The sequence below is a fragment of the Colius striatus genome, chromosome 1, assembly GCF_028858725.1.
Source record: "Colius striatus isolate bColStr4 chromosome 1, bColStr4.1.hap1, whole genome shotgun sequence".
NCBI classification, from domain to species: Eukaryota; Metazoa; Chordata; class Aves; order Coliiformes; family Coliidae; genus Colius; species Colius striatus.
The window spans coordinates 24,727,983-24,749,622 of record NC_084759.1 but is presented as its reverse complement, the minus strand read 5'-3'; the positions used below and the strand labels follow the sequence as shown (position 1 = coordinate 24,749,622).

General features: G+C 42.1%; 1 protein-coding gene across 1 annotated transcript; it reads right to left on the bottom strand.

Moving 5' to 3' along the window:
• Window positions 1-1,557: 1,557 nt before the first annotated feature.
• Window positions 1,558-7,512, bottom strand: CCNA1 (cyclin A1). The gene is made up of 8 exons (XM_062020445.1): window positions 7,387-7,512; window positions 5,959-6,202; window positions 5,615-5,736; window positions 4,688-4,911; window positions 3,996-4,200; window positions 2,974-3,087; window positions 2,184-2,317; window positions 1,558-1,609 (listed from the first exon to the last, which is right to left on the bottom strand). The coding sequence occupies exons 1-8, from the start codon at window positions 7,510-7,512 to the stop codon at window positions 1,558-1,560; spliced, it is 1,221 nt and encodes a 406-aa protein (XP_061876429.1).
• Window positions 7,513-21,640: the final 14,128 nt, after the last annotated feature.

Genomic DNA, 21,640 nt, shown 5'->3' with positions numbered 1-21,640 from the left:
GCTCAGCACACTCACCATTTCCTTGGGAGACATTCACTACTTCCCACCATAACCAGGCACTACTGGCTCTGTCCTCTCTACCTGCTTTAAAGGAGATGGCTGCAGACAAGTGAAATTCATAGCCTGGCTTTAAAACATTCATCCAAAAGCCATGAAATTCATTGCATGGAGACAATCCATAGACCTAGGCCCCCACCATTAAGTGGATATCCCATGCTTATGTCTGTGATATCTGATGACATCTGTCATCAGTAAACACCAATACACATTCACTTCTTTGACTAGAAGCGTTTGAAGCAAGAGATCAAGAACTGCATAGGCTAGACTGAAGCGGAATGCTCCTGTTAGCTGGTACTTACTATGTCTGTTAAATTCCATGCTAACATCAAATACTAAGCATATTATTGCTTGGAAACACATATGTTCTGTATAGATTACTCTTATGAAGCAATAAGCATTGAAGGCTTTAAAGTCTTGCAGTAAGAGAATCTCTCAGACTTACCTTGCAGTTTAGTTAAGCTGAATATAAATCTCTACACGTTGGCCAACAGGAACAACTGAATTTTTTAAAGCTACTTTGGACAGGTGTTGTGCTTAAGACAAGGTAGTGTCTTGTTTGGCTCTTTAAAAATGGCAGCTAACAAATAACTGAGCAGCACACAAGAGTGCAGCAAATCAGGATGAGATCACTAATAGGTTGTCCTGTGCTATCATCCCCCCCATCCTTCCTGCTAAGGGTGGGGTTTTTCTAGAGACTGCAGAGCACACACATTCAGCAGTGCTCTAGTGGTAGGTCATCTTGGACACCTGTTGTAAGACAATTCATTACCCCATGTACAACACAGCAGCCACCCAGCTCAACTCCACTCTTCCCATACCTCATGGCTTTTAGCCTTGCTTTCTACATAAGTGTCCACTAGTGTTTAAAGTGTCCTAAGGCTCCGGCAGCTCTGTGCAGAAGCAACAGCTCTTTATTTGCCTCCATAAAGGGAAGTTTGACTCAACATTGATGGTCTTCTACACACAAGTTCAGAGTTCATAGAACACATGCATCTGGATGTCTTTTGCTGTCGTGTGGTAAAGAAGTTGCAAAAAATGTGTTCTGTTCATGGCCACACAATCTTGTTTCCCAGAAGAGGAATAAACAGAGAAGGTACTGCAGCAAATCACTCAGGTCTCCAGAGATACCAGGTCATATTGATTCGAGCCACACTTTATCCACTGCAGCTAAAGTCTTGCTTACACCGATTGTTAACAAAGAAAAAAAAAGAAAAAACAAAAGAAAAACAACCCCACACACTACTTCCTGCTCAATCTTACTTACTGCAGATACTAGAGTCAGAAGATTCAGAGGAATGTGTAAAGACATTTATTAAAAGTGCTATCAGTTATATTAAGAGCTATAGTCTAATATCCTTTTTTAAAAGGCATCTAATTAAAAATACTATCTTAAAACCATTTTGATTGCTATGCTTAGACATGACATTTTGCTCTACAAAATGTTACACCAGCTTTGCTGATCAACACAAAGTAATCTGAGTCCAGAATCCAAAGTCTCTATTGTAGAGGAAGAACTGCTGGGGGCTCCAGAAGAGACACTTGCAAGTACCTGGAATAGAAGTGCAGTCACTAAATATACTGGTTTAGCTTACAAATTTAAAGATATAACCTTTCCATGCAATACACTGAGGAAGAAAATATCATCCTGCAACACTGCAGAATTCTTATCCAGTACATCTGTGTATCTATGAATGAACTAATCTTCTGGCCAGGAGAAAGTTTTCCCCTCAAGAGGCTGACAAAGGCTTGTGTTTCTGTAATAGAACCTGATCACCAAGAGGTTCACAGAATCATAGAATGGTAGGGGTTGGAAGGGACCTTTAGAGATCATCTAGTCCAAACCCCCCTGAAGAAGCAGGTTCACCTAAATCAGGTCACATAGGAACATGTCCAGGCAGGTCTTGAAGACCTCCAGGGAAGGAGCCTCCACAACCCCTCTGGGCAGCCTGTGCCACTGCTCCGTCACCCTCACAGTGAAATAGTTTTTTCTTATATTTAAGTGGAACTTTTTGTGTTCCAGCTTCAAGAGGTTTGTCAGCTACAGGAGCTGTAGCCCAAACTGCTAAACCAGAGTCATCTTGTGCTATTCCAAGTTAAAGAACACTGGCTTCCTGGGTACTTACTTTGAGCGCTTATACTTCTCCTTAATTGCTTGCAGTTGGCAATGAGAAGCATCAAGGCATGCTTTATGCAGATCAGTCAGGCAAGGCACTATCTCACTTAATGAATACCCAGTGAATGCAGCAAGTGTTTCTGGCTGGTGTCAGAGGAGAAAAAATAGTTTTATTCTATGGAGGCCACATTCATCTAGAATAGATTTTCTACAGAAGCAGAAACCATTTTCATTACATTAGTGCCCACTCTAGATTCTTTAAGTTTGAAAAGGATACAAGTGTATCCTGACATCATTTTCACTCCAGGTCTTCCTTAGTGCCAGATCTGACAAGAAGCTCCTTTTCCTCTAAGAATGTGGCATCCATTACATCTCTTCTGAATCCTGCTCTCTACTAAAGCTATTCTTCCAACACACAGCTGAAAGTCCTACTAAGGCTTGCATTAAACTAGCCACTCAGTGTAATCACTCTGCTCAAGTAGATATAATCATCTCCTCTCCCTTACAGAAGTGTCCTGAATTGTATTTGGGGAAGGAGTTTTGGAGATTAAAGACAATAAAGCCTTAGGTACAGGCTTGGTGTGAAACAGTAAGGTCTCTCCCTTTTCAGAGAAGAGGCAAGGTATTTCCAGTTACTTTAACATTCATGTTTCAAGTAGTCCTGTTAGCTCAAGAACAGCTACTCAATTACAGGATTTCAGTCTTTAACAATAAACTTTGAAGCTATTACTTCTGCTTCTCAGCTTAGTTAATATAACATAAAATGCTTGAGCTACTCATTAACGTGCACTTGTTCTTACCCAGAAAGACCTGTTCACCGTATAGTTTGCTAGACAATAGGCTGCTGCAGCAGTTTGTGAAGGAAGGTACTTCAGAAATGGATCAGCTTCAAGGAGACTCAGTTCTGCAAGATACTAAATAAAAACCCACACATTTTTCCAAACAGAACAAGTCTAGCTGTTACACTTAGTCCAATACAGTAAGCACTGAAAATTGCCAATGGTCTCAGTTTCATGTCAAAACACGAGTTACATGTCTGGTAGACAGAAACAGCATCCTAGTCCTGTTGATCTTACAGAAGAACCTTTAGCACATTTTAATGGAGATAGAAAGACCACACCTTGTCAAAACCTAAAAAAAAAAAATCTACACTGTAATCTGAAGTTCCAGTCCCAGCATCAGCTCTGATGTAATTTTACAGACAGAGGCTTAAAAAAAAAAAAAAAATCATGTTTTGTAAAAACAAAGACACATTTCCCATTCTCTGAGGCTCTTGTTCACATAAGTGGACTTCACTAGGAGGTTGGGGGTAAATGGACAGCTCTAAGAAACTGAATTTGGGCTCCATTGGAGTAAGCACTGTACAATCCTATACTTGTCCTGCTGTAAGCTTGGGGTAACCTGTTTCTAAGTAGCGTTGCCTATGTAGCTATGCAGGCATATACTGTGTCATTGTGTAGGAATACATAGCACCACTACATCCAGGGCAGACTTACTACACAAGCACTGTTGAAAAAAATAACCAGATTCCTATTATCTAGCTACCTAGTGAGTATATCATCCTTGATCAGACAGGCCAAACTTAGGATTTCCATGAGACATTTACCCAGAAGTCTCAGCACAGAAGCCATCCACTGAAGGTAGTAGGCTACAACACAGCAGTCCCAGGTAAGACTTGGCATGACAAAAACTGTATCTTCTGATAGAGCATTGTATAGTTGCAGAAACTGTCTGGTCAGGTAGCTTATAGAAATACAAGTGGTTCTGCTTTTAGGATCACTCCCCACCTCCCCATCAGTCCTTAAAGGAGGATAATTCATACCCTTGCAAAGTTCTCTGTCCTCATACAGACTCCATGCCTCTGAAAAAACTGAAGGAGAAATTGGTTGATGGTTGGGGCTGTTAGGTCAAAAGCCAACACTTTGAGAAGCAGCTGTTCCATTCTTAGCAGCTGCCGTTTTGTGTAGGTATCATCTGTTATGTATACAAATTCATCCACTTCAGGTGGGTAGATCTCTTCATATTTCCTGAATAAAAAAAAAAGCCACATTTTTCAGTTTGAAAGTTATAGTAACAGAAAGCTTTCTACTGCACTCATGTCAGGATGAGCACATGACAATAAGATCTGTCTATAGCTCTTGGTTTAGTCCTTCTTTCAGGCTAGGTAACAATTTACTTTTAAGTTTGGGCAAAATTTACACACTCCTAGGCTATGTTGGGTACTGTCTACTTAAAGCAGTTCAAGGAAAATTGCAACTGTGAATCTATTAGAGCCTTATAGGCTACCAGCCCAACACAATAGCAGTTTTATTCCTGCTATTACATTTAGAAGGTTTCCTCATACCAAACATTAAATGATTAATTTTTCTAGCACAAAAGGAAGTGATATTGCCGATCTTGAGACATGAAAAAAGGTACATACTACTGCAAGCTTCAGGCTTTCAAATTAAATTAAAAGACTCATTCCAAAAGTAAGTTTTAGCTCACTGAGATTTCAGAAGATAAAATACTCACGAAGCCAGAAGCATTGCTGCTGTTCCCACAAGCTGAAGCTTCCCTCTGAGAACAGACATGCAGGAAAGAAACCTGTCCAGGAAGTTCACTGCCAAATACAAAGTCTCTGTCCTAAGTTTATATTCTTCCCCAACTTCCACCAGCCAGTCTACTAAGATGGCACGCATTCCTGTTGTGATATCTGGTTGCTTCCTCATGTAGTAGGGCTTGGGCCTGAATCTTAGCTGTTTGGAGAGAGTTGAACAATCAGGATGCTCACCCTGAAGAGAGTCATCAATGGCTGAGCTGATTAACACTCTTTATGCTTATAACAAAAAGCATAAGCACTATTAATAACTCATTACTATGAATAATTATTAGTATTAGTACTTGCTAGTAGTGTTAATTAGCAGCTAGTAGCATCTCCAGAAAGACTGAAGAGATAGCAGCTACCATGTTAGTGGCAGAACAGTAAAATACCTCCTGGAGTAGAGTCTGCCCTTGCCATCAGGCATATAAGCCAGAAGGACCTAAAAATGATAAATTTTTGCCCCTGCCCCCCATTGTAAGACTGCACTTTACTGATCTAATATAGAAAGGAAGGTCTGTACAATACTACAATATTTCTTGCTACAATAGCAAGAAAGGTGTCACTGAGATCCTATTCAAGTGCTTTAGTATTTTTGCAGCATTCAACTGTCATCTGCAAAAATGAGTCACACCAAAGAGTCAAGAGATATTCCAATTTCAGGGAATTCAGGGACACAGTGTAATACCAAAAGACCTCATCCCTGTCTAGATGCTCCCTTCAGAGACAGCTTTTACTTCCTGCCTTCTCTCCTTTGCAGTTCAGTGGCAGCCTTGAGCTATCCTAGGGCAGCCAATATGTTTGCAACATAGCAGCTCATCACAGAGACCATCTATTTAAGCCTGTTGCAAGCCACTCACTTCAGCCTCTCGAAGGTACTGATGAATGTCTTGTGCATACTCTTCCACAGGCAGAGTTACATCATCTTCCATGTGATCCTCAGGCTGGGACTGGAAGGATGTGTCCACCACCATAGGAGACGCTGACAGGTAAGAGGAAGCAATGAAACACTTAAGTAACTTATGTCTTCACATTCTCCTGCTTTTTCTAGCACAGAAGTGTTGTACCTCATGTAGGCACCATCCAAGCTATGTTACAATTAATAATGCTTCAGTATAAGCTACTCTCTAACTTACCAGCATCAAAATTAATAACAACCCTACATGTACTTGTACCACAGATATGGAGTAGTAACAGGAGTTACCTGTACTCAGATCCAGCAGTAGATGAATACTAGATGTCATTCCACTTTTATCCAGCTCACACAGGCTTGATTCCAGCTCTTCAGGAACTTGAAAATTGTAGTTTTCTTTCTCTTCTTGTTCATCGACATAGATAGCAAAGCCTTGCTTTGGTGCAGCATTGACCATATGGCTGGGCAATTCATCTTTTCCAGATGCAGGGATGGTGTTTTCAGAGCCAGAGAAGTGTCTGATAATAGTAGCAGCCTGGAACAGAACACATAGTACTGCTGTGGGAGGGCAACTCAGGAATAAAACAACTGTAAGTATCGCTTGTTTTAGAACAGAAAATCACTTTCCCTGCCTAACAGACGCCAATAACATAGAAGTTCACTGGAAAAACTCCCAGCTACAGCTGGTGCCTCAGGAGTACCACTTGTTGCTGTTTTGCTGCTACAGACTTCTCACAGAAGAGGAAGGTGTAATGCAAGTCAGGAACCAGAGGATCAGCTGCACCTCAGGTGCCCACCATCAAGAGACGTGAGGTGGGCTCGGATGGGGCTAGCAAGTACAAAGTCTGCCCCACATTTAGTTCTGGCAAGGAGCAGCTGCTTTAAAATGCAGCACAGTGAAGTAACAAAAGGAAGTGCTCCTGCACCGTCACAGATTTAGGAAGAACCTGAGAAGGCATTTTATGCCAAGTTACCAAGTCTGAGCTTTTGAGCTCAAGCACTGCAACTCCTAGCACTATAACCTGTGATCAGGTTACAGTCCTTCACATCATCTACTATCAGCAAACTCCCACCTAAATTAGGAGCCTTATACAACCACAGCTTAAGAGGCGTTTGCATAGAATAGCTGCTGTTTTAAGTCCTGTAAGTCAGCACAAAAACTGCCACACGAGCAGACTCCAGCAGGGCCCAAAGGGTAGAAACACAGACACCCTGCTGTGAACTTCAGCTATTTGAATGCCCTGGCACCCTGAAGCATGGGTGCATGGGACCTTTGCGCAACCATGAGTGAACATACTTTTCTTAATGCACTCCTACACTTCAGAGAGTAAGAGCCCAAATAAAGTCTCACCGAGTCTCCCTTCCTTCCAGGACAGATTATTTGCTCAAAGTAGTTCCACAGGGAAGCATCTATACACGGGGATTGAGCGGTTTCCAGCAGGGTTTCTCGGGCAACTTAAAACGCTCCATAACTGGAGCTCACTTCAACCGCTAACCGCCCCGGGTCTCCACCCGCGGCCTCGAGGGGTCGGGCGGCCACGGCTCACGCCCGCGCCCGGTGGCCGCCACCGCCGCTCCCGGGCCGGGCAGGACCGAACAGGGGGTCCCTGCGGGCCGCCAGCCGCGGGCCCGGCCGGGCCACCTGGAGGAGCGCAGCAGGAGTCCGCAGGCAGCGGCGCGGCGGAAAGCGGGCGCGGTGGCTCCGCGGCCGGGGCTCACCTGACAGCCGGGCCGCTGCTGGCCGTTCTCCGCCAGCACCCCCAGCACGGCCCGCCCGTCGGCGCGGGGGGCAGCGGGGCAGGGCTCCCGCCTCCCCGCCCGGCTCTTCTCACCCATGCGGCGCATCGCCCCGACCTCGGTACCTTTCGGAAGGAAAAAAGCAAAAAAAAAAAAAAAAAAAAAAAGAAAAAAAAAAAGCAAACGACAAAATGAAGTTTGAAAACTAAAATAAACCCCGCAAACCACCACAAGTACTCGGTTACCCCTCGAGCAGCCTCTCCCGCCCCGCAGGAAGGCGGGCGGACGGGCCGCGCTGCCGCGGCACCCTCCCCAGCCCCACTCGCCCCCGACCCACCGCGGACAGCACACAGCCGCGGAGCTGCCCGCCCGGCCTCCCTATATAGGCGGCGGCCGACAGAGGCGGCGGCCAATGGAGGCGGCGGCGGCGGCTGTTGGCGGCGGCCAGTTGGAAGCCCGGTGCGCACACCCGGCGCCGCCGCCCTGGCAACGCAAGCGGCGGCGGGTAGTCATGGAGACCCCGCCGGGGGCCGCCCGCCGCGGGCCTGGCCGCGCTGCCCGCGCACGCCACGCGCCGCCCCGCGCAGCGCCCGCGCCCCGCCGCCGGCCCGAGGCAGAGCCGCCGGCCCACCCGCCCGACGCCGCTCGCTCCGGCCGCGGGTTCTAAGCGTCCGGAACGTAAGCAAAGGGTGCTTGAGCCACCGCAGCGCCTTGATGGGAACAGCTGTGGTCAGAAGTTGACTTCCCTCTTTGATAAAGGAAAAGCGAGGAAAAGGAGATTTTAGTTGATTTAAGAGTGGACTTGACGCCGGAGGCACTCGGGATAAGGTGTAAGTCAGGGAACAGCTGCAGAACGGATTGCACAACTGTCTGAAAAGGCAGTTGTCATCTATCAATGGTGGGAAAACATTTATAAGAGGACATAAGCCGTGATTTGTCCAGAACTATCAAAGGTTTTTTCACCAGTGATGTGGCTAATGACACAGAGAGCACGTTTACTAAATTTGTGGGTAACACCACTCATAGTGCGGGGAAGGGCTGTGGCTATGCTGGGGAGCAAGACTAGCTTTCAGAAATTATCTCAACAAACTGGGAAAATGTTCTGGAAAAGTGTTCAGGTAGATTTTGAAGACCTCCAGACAAGGAGACTCCACAAACCTCTCTGGCTAGCCTGTGCCCAGGCTCCCTCACCCTCACGGTACAGAAGTTTTTCCTTAAGAAGAATCAGGAGGTCATAGTGAACCTCAGACTGAGCATGAGTCACCATGCCCGTGGCTGTCCTAGCATGAACAGTCAAGAATATAGCCTGTGTGGAATGTGAGCCTTCTGAAAGTCCATGGTGAAGATAAAAGAGCAAGAGACATAACACCTTAAACCTCTCCGCATGAGTTTTAAGTTAGATATCAGGGTTATGATCTTTTGGGGAAGAGGTAGCATGGGTAATGTGGGGCTATGTCTTTTTGCTGATCTGTAAGAACAAGTTAAAGAAGCTGATGTCAAAAAGTGTCAGTGCTTTGACAGTCATGGTACCTCTTGAGATGCTCTCCGGCGTGACTGAAATGTAGGAGCTATGATACAAAGTCTGGACACATCAAGTAGGGTCTCATGCCAGAATTGAGTTTTGCAGTTCATACCATCCAGGTTAATTAAAATCAGTATTTTTTATTCCCACATTTATTCAGTTTATTTTTTAATTGACTTCTCTCATCTCCCTGCCATGAATTTACTATAGAAGATAATTGGTATATCTAAACCTGCTTCTCCTTTTTGATGGGGGGAGCTACATGTCCTTGCAGCAGCAAGGCTGTGAGCAGGTAGCCGTGATGGTGGAGCTGTCACAGCCACAGGTGTGGGCAAGAGGACAGAAGGTTATGCCTTACTTCTGTGTCCTCCTCTTTCACGTCCTCTATAAAACCCAGGTTTGCACAAGGAAGACTTCACTTAGGGACACTTCCTTAAACATTTTCATGTACAGTTTTGATTTCTGGAAAAAAAAAGTCTAGCTATCTGCCTTTGAAATTAAGTATCACCTTAAGTGGAACTTTAAATAGTCTTCATCCTATTGCTTTGATGGGATTACTAAAAATATTGAAGAATCTACAGCAGTCTAAGAAGGTCTAAGAAGGTGGGTGTTAATCAAAACTGTTTCTAAATGTGTGATTGTTCCACATTTTAATTAAAATTTTCAGTTTTAATAGCATTTTTTAAACAAAAGGCTTTTGAAATGTATATATTGTATGAGAGCAAGAAGTCCAGTCTCATACTTTTTAGCAACAAAGGAAGGAAAATGTTGGATCTTTCCAGCAAAGCAAATTTTTCTTTCACTTCAAATTACAATTTATCAATGTTTTTGTAATTCAAGAGTATGAGGACTCTGATTTCAGCCTGTAATTACATATTAAGTAGCTGGCACTACTCTTCACACCTCAAATCAAATAGTTTCAAAATCTCCTCTGAGAAGAATGGAAGTTGCATCTTCAAGACTGAAATATTAAAACATAAAAGAGAAGGGAATGACTCAAGAAACTCATTTCCTCAGGATGTCAATGAGATGATGGTTCTAGGGCTGAGATCCTCAAAGACATTTATGTTCCTGATGCCCAGGTTGCACACTTGTTTTCATCCAGCATGGTCTGGCCTGCTGTGGCTGAGGACTACCTTGCTCCCAGCCAGACGCTGCTGCTGATGCCCTCACCCTTCCACTGGCACAGGGATTTGTGGGGTTTGTGACAAACCAAGGACCCAGTTCACCTGAAAAGTACCACAGCAGCGACGACAACATGGTGTGGTTACCGGCACGGTCAGTTCTCTGAGTTGAGTTTCTTGACAACTCCATGACCTGTAAGTCCAGCACAAAAGAAATTATGAGGGTAAGGTATTATCACCAGGACGGCAGTGGGAGTGGTTCCAACCCTTGTCTTTACAGACCTAGTGCTCCATGTCTGGAGCACTTTTTTTAAAATTTTAAGTGCTGTTTATTTTTTTCTGTAATTTTTAAAATATTCTTCTATTCTTTGTCAACATTGACAATACCAGCTGCTCTTTCAGGGAGTCTTCCTTTGGCAGTGCCAGAGCTGAGTTGTTTTTTTTCTATTTTCAGTTAAAACATTGGGGTATGACACTGAGACAGAGGAAACATTATGTGAGTACATATTTCCAGACAGGTAAGTGCTGTTTGTTAAAACTGCCTGTAGCTTATAAGAATAGTTTTACCTCTGCACAAATCTATTTTTCTAACTGCTCAGTCTCTCCATATGGTACTTACAGGTCTAGCAAAGATTACACATCACTCCTAGCAAAAATGTATGGATGGAAGTTATTGACTAAATTCACCTTCATTTAGTGAATATCCTTTATATCCACACACCCGTGCTACCTCTGCTACTCAACTTATGATGACTTCTTCATATTTTTATATATGAGCTGCATATGGATATCCTCAGTAGTCATATGGTAAATTCATGTAACTTAAACGCCTCTCAAATGGCTTTTAATGAGGTTATCTAAGCTCCAGTTTCTCAGCAACTCTTTGAAACAGCCCAATACGTATTAGTACCTGAGGGAGGTCAATGAGCTTTGCCAGCCACTTCTTAATTGTAGCAGCAGATCAAATAAAGCTTTGGACCATTACTCATTTATTTCTGAGCTTCCCTGTGTGTGCTTAAGAGGAAACCAAAGCCTTCTTGAGTGGACTCCTTAGGGCTTCTTGCAGTAATTACTGTCTTACTTAAGATTTCTAGGAAGACAGAGAACTCAGAGCAATTCCTGACTTGGCAAGTATGGCTCTGGAAAAGAGAGGGCTGGTTATGCACTTGTCTATGTCTCGTGACTCTTCCTTAGTTTCTTAGCTCTTTTTTTTTCCTTTTTGCAGTTTTTCCTTTGAAGGTTGAAATTTCTGGATTTAGTATCTTTTTCAATTAAAGAGACTTCCCTTCGTCCATGGTGTTGGAGCGGGCACAGGCTTCTGTGTTCCTCTCTGAAGAGTGCTGCTGAGTCCCAGCTTTTTCACAGCAAGTTCTGCACAGTTCATGATCCAGGACACAGACAGTGACTGTGCCTGGCCTCCAGTTCTGCCTCAAAGTCAAACCTCTCAGAAGGGCCACAGGGCTTCTTTGGAGATTGAAGAGATGGATTTTTTTTTAAAACTTCCCAATAGAAATATTTTAAGATTATATTTTACTGTATCAACCTTTTTTTTTCAAGAACAAGAGAGAGAAACATTCTTTGTACAAACTCGGGTGATGAAGCACACTCTGTTTTTTCATTTCTCATTCTATTCTGAGTTTTCAAGCTACCGCCACACCCACCTCCTGGGGTCTTGGTCACGTCACCCTTATAGGGAGCATCCTTTTATTTCTGCATCTTGAAACCACGCAAATCATGGAATCATAGAATTGTTTAGCTTGGAAAAAACTATTAAGATCATTCAGTTCAACATTAACCACTAATCTAGAACTGCCACACGATTTACTCTTGCTCTGCTTATAAGCATGCAGGGGCAAAACTGCCTTTGAAAGGAAATCCCAGCATATCTTGACCCAAGATATTTTTCTGCATATTTCTTCCTCTCATTGGCTTAAAGAAGACACAGCTGCTTTAGAAGCTTTCAGCAGCTCCCTTTATCCACAAATCAGACCACTGTCAGCTCTCCCCTTCTCATTTCACCCTTTGAAATATATTTTGATCCTTAGAGTGTTTTTATCCCTGATTTTCATCTTGGCCTAACTATCTGTTTGGCCTGCAACCTGGAATTAGCATCTTCACCGGTGGTAAAACAGCCTTTAGCTTACAAATGTGTGTATGTACAAGATGAGGAGTGGTTAATGCAAGACTTGCAACTTCCCAGCCTTGTTTCTCCAAGTCTAATATTGAATTACAACATAAAATTCATAGAATCATAGAATGGTAGGGGTTGGAAAGGACCTTTAGAGATCATCTAATCCAGCCCCTCTGCAGAAGTAGGTCCGCTTAGATCGAGTTGCACAGGAACATGTCCAGGCAGGTCTTGACAATCTCCAAGGAAGGAGACTCCACACCCTCCCTGGGCAGCTTGTGCCTGTGCTCCCTTACCCTCACAGCAATATAGGTTTTTCTTATGTTTAAATGTAACTTTTTGTGCTCCAGCTTCATCCTATTACCCTTTGTCCTATTGCTAGATATAATAGAAAAAAGGGATGTCCCAACCTCCTGACATCCACCATTTAGATATTTGTAGATATTAATGAGATCCCCCCTCAGTCTTCTCTAGACTAAACAGTTCCAGTTCCCACAGCCTTTCCTCATAAGGAAGATGCTCCAGTCCCCTTATCATCTTGAATCGTAGTATTCATATAGGAACACTCATTCAGGCAGGCTAGACACAGAATTATTTTGACCTTGGTTGGATCACATTTAGTGTTCAGGCAAGTGTTTTCAGAGCAATGTACCAAGCAATCACACAGCAGTCCATGTGTGCCACGGACTCATCTGAGGTCAGCTTATTGCAGAGCAACCCTGGATGTCCCACTGCATAGCCAATTTAATGCATAATACCCTGGAAAATGTGCTGTGGGAGCCGTTTGAGTTCAGAAAGTTTTGTAAAAAGATTACAACATCTCCTTGACAGCAAAAGCTGCCTGGACTCAGTGACCTGCAAGATCCCATTAGGACCTTGTTGTATGGTCTTACAGTCAGAAAGTAGTGAACATGACCTCTCTTCTTTTATATGGGTATGATTCCTAGGGCTGTGAATAGTCCCCTGGATGCATTTTGCTTTGATTATCCTAACAGTAAATTAATTTCATGTTAGTTAAAAATATGTAGATTTTATCTTGAGTTTCATTGTTTTTCTGAACTACCAGAACCAGAAAAATGGCCAACAATTAAGACATGAGTCCAGATCTCAGGAGTTCTTGGCCAAAGCGTGCCAGCAAGACCAAGACACAGGTTTTGTTGAGCCACCAACTCTACACATGCATTAGACAGATCACTTTGACTTATCTGTCCTGGATATTGAATGCAGACCCAAACCAGCACTGAAGCCCAAGCTTACCTAGTATTCCTGTGCATGAAAGCCCTCAGTGAACAGTGAATTTGGACAACTCTGTAGCCTAATGAAAAAAAGGTCTGTGTACCCAGCAGTCTAACAGATAGGATCACATATCACCGGTAGCACAGGCAGTCACAGACACAATCTGTATTCCTTGGCTTATGATAGTGCATTAAAAAAGGCCGGAAAGTTTACAGTACCATGCAGTTCAGTCATCTATACCATACAGTAGTCAGTACAGCTCTGATATGATCCCTGCTGCAGTTAAGATTGTGCCTTTCCACAGTTTGTGAGAGTAATCCAAAGGTTAGCATGGCCAGGGGCCAGTCTCCTTTGGAATGAGACACGTGGAATTCCTGTGGGGAGAAATAAGAAAACTTTTTCTGAGCCTATATTCCTAAGCTTAGAAGAAATGGTCTGAGCGTAAGAATTGTGCTTGTTCAGTACCATCCACAAACTCAAAAACAGGCCATAAATGAAAGAGATTGTCAGGGTGCAATCAAATTAGTAGTATCTGCCATCTGGTTTCCTTTTATCTTCTTGTATTTCTCCTTTTGCTATTCCATAACCTCGAAATGCCTTAACTTTTGAAAAGTTACACTTGTCCAAAACAAAAAGTAAAAGAAAAACAGAGCTACAATTTATTCTGTTGCCTTCACAGGCAAAATGAAGGCAGAAATAAAAAGGAAGAAGTGTATTTAAATCAGAGTTTCAAAACACTAAGCTGCTTTTCTAAACTATTTCAGGGAAATTTTAGAAAAAATAACCATATTATGAGTCTTAGAATATGGAAACTATAATGGAGTGTTTAGAAAACTTGTGGTTTTGGTTTTTTAATTATTATAATATTATTATTAAGCCTTAATCTATGCAGATTGTACTGATAATCTAGTGTTACTAAATATAATTTAAATAGTTCTACATGTATGCTTGTCTGCTGAGGTGTATGTGCAGTACTCACTTGTAATTTACAGCATGTAAAAAGAAAGTAGCTTCTTTCAATGGACATATTTCTTTAAACTCTTGTTTATGCACACCTGATATACTGGAAAATCTACATTTCCCCTCTGTGATGCTTATGTGAGTGATATATACCTAACTTTCATTTATAATGCATCCATATCCCTTAGGCTTCTCTAGGACATACTTTATATTTGCCATTCAGAATCAAATTGAAGTTTGCTCTTGTAATTTAGCCAGTGTCTTCCCTATGGGTATTAGGATTCTGCTGTTAACACAAACTTTCATGTATTATTAAATATACTGACTTTATAAGATCTGTTAACTTAAAGACTTAAAGTTTTCTTCCTAAATAGAGGCCTAAACTGATAACTCTTACTCATTATGTGTATGATAGCAGATTATCAAATCTGAGACCTGGAATTTTTCTGGAAAGTTAACCGAGTTATTTTCCTCAAGCCATATCACCAATGAGTGCAAAGGGCTCATATAGCTTGCAGGATCAATCAAGCAGCCTATTTTGTTACATGGAGTGCTCTGAGACAATTTCTCATTCTTCCTATACTGCACACCATGGCAGCACATATACTAAATGTAAAGTGGGCATGGAGTAATTCTTACATGGAGATATGAAGCCAGGGGCATGAGGGAGGATGATAAATGTAGGATCTTACTAAGCAGACTGTTCTCGAAAATCCATTTTGCAGAACAGCCCAGAGACAACCATGTGAGGTTGGCGTGAGAAGAGCTGTGATCATCTCAGAGCTGCCCTCAAAAGCATATTCCTCTTCCTCAGATGTCAAATCTCTTCCCAGTTACAGTATGCAATCTGCACTCTTGAAAAATGCTGTGCAAGGTAAGACTGTGAGATTTGCCTGTATTGTGCACATATTCATCCTCCGCTTGTTATAGAAAGCAGAAATAATTGGTGAAAGTCCCAGCGTGTCTCTGTAAAGAAGGAAGGAAAGCAGCAACACATCCTATGTCCCAGACAGAGACATAAGTATCTTTTTCTCTTGCAAGGGGATGAGGAAAATGCTCACTTCTGTGCCTACAGCTGCATTCTTCATGGTGTGGTTGATGCTGGGAGAAGCCTGCTGCACTCTGCATTCTTATTATCTCCAAAGGTCTCCCGACCTTGGAGCACAGCCTGCCTGCAAATCCCATGATCCTCATGCTAGATAATAAGGGACTGTCCAGCAGCAATCCTTTGCCACTGTCTTGTATTTGATAGTAAGCAGAACTCACCCCAAGGAGCAGTAGAAGCTACCAGGCTGGCATAGAGCACCACAGTAGGGAAGCAAAGTATAAAGCCTTGAGGGTGCAAGATTTTCCCCTTTGGGATTGTCACAACCCTAACCAGAAGACTACTGTGCATCAAAGAGTTAGTGATGTATGGAGGCATAGGCTGGTGCTGTGCTGCTTGTCCTTGAGGCCTGTGCCAGTCTGCACAGCATAAACTCAGATGGGTGAGGGTAGCAGAGGAGCCTGCAGGCAGCTCCCTCCCACTTGGTGTTGTTAGTTACACCACCTGCATAGCCTTGTCTTTATCTTAAAGTGGAGCAGCAAGTTCTCTTGTAAACATGTGGTTGTTTGATGGTAGAAATGAGAAAGACCATATTTTTTGTCTAAGAAAATGCTATATGAGGATTCAAAACCAAAATGTCAGTGAACCTGCCTATGGATGAGACCTGTACCTCATGCCCTGAACAGAGGCCTGTCTGATGCTGCACAGCTCAGGATTCCCAGCACCTGAAGTGATTTAAGATGATCTCTATTATCTTTCTTGAGTTAGCTCCAGAATATAATATTTTAAGCAGTAGCTTGTGGAGTTTGAGTGCCTTCTTACTGGGATCATAAGGTACACTAACCCTAGTGCTTTGTGCTATAGAGTATCAGCAGAATGGCCTGAAGCTGACCCCAAAGACATTTCTGAATCAAGTGGTGTGAGAGGTGATCAATATGGTTCCAAACATTTTCAGCTTTAGGGCTGCTTCTCCACAGCAGTCTACAGCTGCTCCTGCTATCTTTGTGACTACGTAGATTACCCAGCACTGCTGCAGCACTCCTTTCATCCAGAAGGACAAGAAAATGAAGTTTTTCAAGTGACAAAGCAATCACAGAATATAAACTGTATCCTTTAGTACTGAATGTGAAGGGAAAATATCAAGTGTAGAATCAAACTTTTCTGCTGTCCTTGTTTTATTCCCTTACAAGCTTCTTTGTATCGTAAAGCAGCTGATAGCATACTTTAGCATTGTGCATGTTTTGAATTAATGTCCTTCACAGAACATTAATATCTCAACTCTGCTTTTCAATTCAGAACAACAGAGAAAATCACATGTAACTTTGACAGAACCTTGAAACAGTTCTGCATAATTCGGAAACAGACATTCCCAGATTGTTCCAATCACTCGCTTTAATAACTGCCTTAGCTGTCTGGTCCTTCTGCCAAATATTGCTGAAGTGCATGCTAAAATGTCCTTGTTGCATAGGAGGACCTTTTCTCAATCAGGCTCTGGATTTATGGTCCCTAAATTCACATTATCTGTTACGCAGCTGTTTTTGACAGCTGCCATTCATTTCTACCCAGAAGCTGACCATTGAAAAGTTTCAAAAAAATCCAGGTTTTGGCTTGATGATCTTGTGGAAACTAACTCTTGGTTTACAAATCTGTCATGGTTTAGGCCCATCCAGGGACAAAAGACCATGGTTAGACTTAAGTACCCCAGACTTCAGAACTCTCGAAGGACAGGGAATGCTCAGTTTCCATTTATAGTCCCAAAAAAAACAGACCAGGATACTCAGCTTGGGAAAGACTAAAACATAAAGCATAACAAACAGAAATATCCAATGGAAAAAAACATAGAGTAAGGCGAATGATGGAAGTGCAGCCAGCTCTTTAAGATCACCTTTCCCCCACCCCTTCTCTCTTCCCAGGCTCAGATACTGAGCCTAGTTTCATTACATCTTCCTTCCATAAGCAGTGTGAAGGGCAGGGAACGGGGGGTGCAGTCAGTCCTTTCCTGATGTCTCTTGACACTTCTTGCACTCATGAGAAGTGCTCCTCACCAGCCCTTCCTTGGTCCAGCTCAGAGTCTCCCAAACACCAGGCAGCCCTGCATGGGCTGCTCTGATGGGACACTGCAACCCCAGCTCATCTTCTCTGGGTTGAGGTCTAAACTGCTCACTCCCTCTGACCCGGAGTCTCCAGCTCTCACTGCCTCTGGCACGGGGTCTCTTCTTGCGGTGGGCTGCGAGGATGTCTCTGGTCTGGCATTGCTCCTTTTGTCTTTTTCTGACTGGGAGGTCCATGTGGTCACCTCCATCTTGCCCTTCCCTTTCATCTCCTTTCACACATTGCAAATTCCCGTTCTTAAACGCTTATCACAGAGGAGCCAGATTGGCCCAGCTGGGCCTGACGTGGATCAAAACCTCAGAGCCAAGGAAAAGTCCAGGCCTGTACTGCAACCCCCTCCCAGTTTTACCAAGCAAAAGCAGCTCCTCACAAAACCATGACAAAATCACAGACTTCTCAAAGTGCAACATCTGGACATTGAAAGAACAGTTATTTACTATTTGTTGCTCTCAGTTCTACTTGTTTATGTCAGTGATTCAAATGGAGTAGCTTGTATGCATATAAAGCAGGTAAGTTTTGTATGCATGACTAGTCGGAAATCAACTACCTGTAACAAAAATTGAGGCAAAATGTGTAGCACCAATAATCTTGTAAAATAGTTTATCATCTTTGTTGTTTAGCAAAATAGGTGCAATGATCAACACCTACAGCGTTGTGAAGGCAAAGGTTACTCATGAAGGCCTCAGCTCGGCAGAGCTCTGAGGTGCTGGTGTAAATGTTGTGTGTTGGTTGTTGACAGGATGGTGGCTTCTTTGGGACTTTTCACATGCAAAAATTCATACCATAAAACTTTGCTACAGCTAAACTACAGAGTGTCCAGCAAAACTGGTTACTATAATGTTTGAAACCATTTTAATAGTTTTCTTAATAGAATAGCAGTTTGATATGGAATTTTCCTTTTGGCTTATAGTAGAAAGAAATCAAACATCACAGCAGATCTTATCTGTCAGTAATTTAAATTTTTTATATTAAAAATATTTATTTTAATTAAATTGAAAACTTCTGTTGAAGACATGAACAAACTCTGAACAAAAACAACATGTATTTTGGTTTTGGAGAGATAACCAAATTAACATTTTTTTTTCAGAATGAGTCATGACAAGCAACTACTTTTTCAGTTAGATCTATATGCAGGATTTGGCATTGCTGGAGTCTGGCAATGGTTTTGTCTAAACTGGAAGAGAGGTTGTCCTCTGGTATATGAACACATGCAACTATGCTCGGGTGAAGGGAGAGATAGGTGCTTAGTCAGAGGATGGCTTAAGAGAGCCATTGCCCAGTGGTTTTGTGTCCCTGGCACTCTTTTCCCTGTTTCCCCATTGAAGTCAGTGACTAGATTCACTAAAACTGTTAGATGAGCTCCTTGACCATCAGGCCATCCATGTGGATTTCCTAACCTGTGAAGGGAATAGACTGTATGGTACTGATCGTACTGGGAGCATGCAGTCTTGCTGCTTTCAAACTAAAGAAAATACATATGAATGACTGCATACCTGGATTTCCTGGCCTTATGGCCAGGAAAGTGTATTGAAAGAAGAAACACCAGTAGCCAAACACTTGATTTACTTGGAGAGTTCCCTTGTCTTTTTTCTTTGGTTTGTATGTTTTAATTAGAATACTGTTTGCTTTCTCCTCTATGTAATATTTGTTGGCCTTTGATTATCTGAGTAAATTAATTAATGATGCTTGCTCATTGCAATTACAGTTTCTCATTGCAATTATCTGAATTCTGCTGTTTCAAGACATCTATAAAGAACCTGTGTTTGTAATTATAGCATATTGCTGATAATGGATGTAAGGTACAGCACTGCTTATGTACATACACAGCAGCCACTGTTTAATGTAGTTGAGCTCACACATTCTTATTGCTTACTGCAGGTTTTGCTGGTGATAAATGACAGCCATTTTTCTCTGCTGCAGCCAAGAAGGGAGATTAAAACTCTAGATACCAATCTGATCTCACAGGTTACAGCTTGTCTGTGTAACCTGTTTTATTTTTTAACTGATAGCAGTAAAAGGTCTTTCATCAACCTTGTTTATTTATGTCCATGATTCACAGTGATGATGATTTATAGAGCACCTGTAATTGCAAGTGTATACCTCTCATGAAAATGCAATGCATGGCTGGAAAAAATAACTATATGGGAGGAAGAAATATTTAAAGTCTAGTGTGAATAAAAGAAATCCTAACTATGTATAAAGAAATCTAAATAATAGGATAATTACTTAATAGAGAACAAATCTGTGTATAAGCAGTGGAGATGCGTAATTAGAAGAGGAAACTAGAAGAGGACTGGCAAACCCAGCACATCTATTTTACATGGTTTAACATTTAAAAAACTCCTTTCATGTAGTCATCTGTGCTCTTTTGATTGCTAACACTCATCCTGACTACATCTCAGAAAGCTGAGAAGCTTTGAGGTTATAGAGTTTGAATTTCCAAAATCAATATGGTGAATAACAAGAACTCTTTTATAAAGAAAAAACAAATGATGGTTTTAATATGAGGGTGACAGAGCACTGGAACAGGCTGCACAGATTGGTTGTGGAGTCGCCTTCTCTGGGGACATTCAAAACGCACCTGGATGAGTTCCTGTGTGACCTACTCTAGGTGATCTTGCTGTGGCAGGGGAGTTGGACTAGATGATCTTTTGAGGCCCCTTCCAACCCTTAAGATTCTGTAATAGTGCAAACCAACGTCTGCATATATAAAAAAAAGGAAAAAAGGTGTTGAAAATGTAGCAAGGTATTCAGAACAGAATAAATAAAATCTGAAAAGAAAACATGGAAGCTTTTCTAAAAAAGAAAAAAAAGCCTTACAGGAAGAGATTTGAATATCTCAACATCTTACTAAGCAGAAGAATGAAAATGATCAGATTGCATCAGGACTCCCGTGGGAAGAAGATACAGAGCCTGAAAAGCCCATTTATTCTAGCAGGCATTGAGATAATAAGATTCAATGACAGGTATCTGAAAACAGTCAAATTCCAATTAGACATAAAGCAAATGTTTGTAACAATGACATTGATTACCCATTACAGCAGATTCCCCAGGGGAAAACAGGATGTCTTTCAATGTTTTCAGTATGCTCTTACTTAAGATATACATTACCTAAAAAACATACATACTAGCAGACAGTATAATGGAGTAACTGGGGAACAAAGATGGTATGCTAATAGATAGAAAGCTCATCAATGGGGTGATCAAGCAGACATTTTATCCTCTAAGATCAAAACAGCTATTATCTGAAAATTTGTTTCTTTAGAGCTATATTTGGGCTATAGTGTCACTAATTAGATGACATCATAAGCTTTCACCTGAATGTTTATATTTACTTAATTCCCTACACTGGCAACATCTCTTCCCTCAGAAATCTCTGAGAACTGCAAACTCTTTCCTCCCTTTTTAGCCTTGACAGTCAAGAGATTGGTGTCATGTTCTTTTGTCCTCCAGATGCTGCCTTCTCTCTGTTTTCATCATTCCTCACTTTCCACCCCAGAAGCCAACCATATCCTATTCTCAGGTAGTTAATAAGCATTCATAGGTTATTTCTAAAGCCAGGGAAACCTTTGCCTCTGATACCCTCCTGAAAAGAGATAAGCATCTGAGAGGTGAAGGAACTATACCCCTTTGAGAAGAGTCCTTATCTGTAAACCAGTCCAGGCCTTTACATATTCCTTACCCAGGAAAAAGGGAAAAAAAAAATCTATTTATCTCTGTGTTACAGACTACCACTGTGGTACTGATAAGACAGTGAGAAATAAATGCCTTTCTCAATATAGAATATACTACCAGAAACAGTACTTACAAACTCTGTTTCATTTACTGAATTTAAATTTCTTTTTAATGTCTAGCATAGATATTCAGACATTCTTTTCTTTTTTAGACTTGCTTAATACCAAAAGAGCAGAGAGATTTTACCTTTTTACTAGCTTTTTAGGTTTTCAGATCTTATTTTTGAACGGCAGTGCATGACACCCTTTAAGACCACTAAGAATTTTCCTGGTTGTCCTTTTCCAGCACATAGCTGTTCACTGCTAGCAGCTTTATACCCAATTCTTGCATTGATCTCAGCACTAGGGTGATGGAGACATAGGATCTCACTGGTT

Coding starts and splice junctions, on each gene's coding strand:
- CCNA1 (XM_062020445.1), bottom strand. CDS start 7,512: ATGCGCCGCATGGGTGAGAAGAGCCGGGCGGGGAGGCGGGAGCCCTGC. Junction 4,912..5,614: donor AGTACCTTCGAGAGGCTGAA/GTGAGTGGCTTG, acceptor CTCTCCAAACAG/CTAAGATTCAGGCCCAAGCC. Junction 3,088..3,995: donor GGACAGAGAACTTTGCAAGG/GTATGAATTATC, acceptor GTTTTTATTTAG/TATCTTGCAGAACTGAGTCT.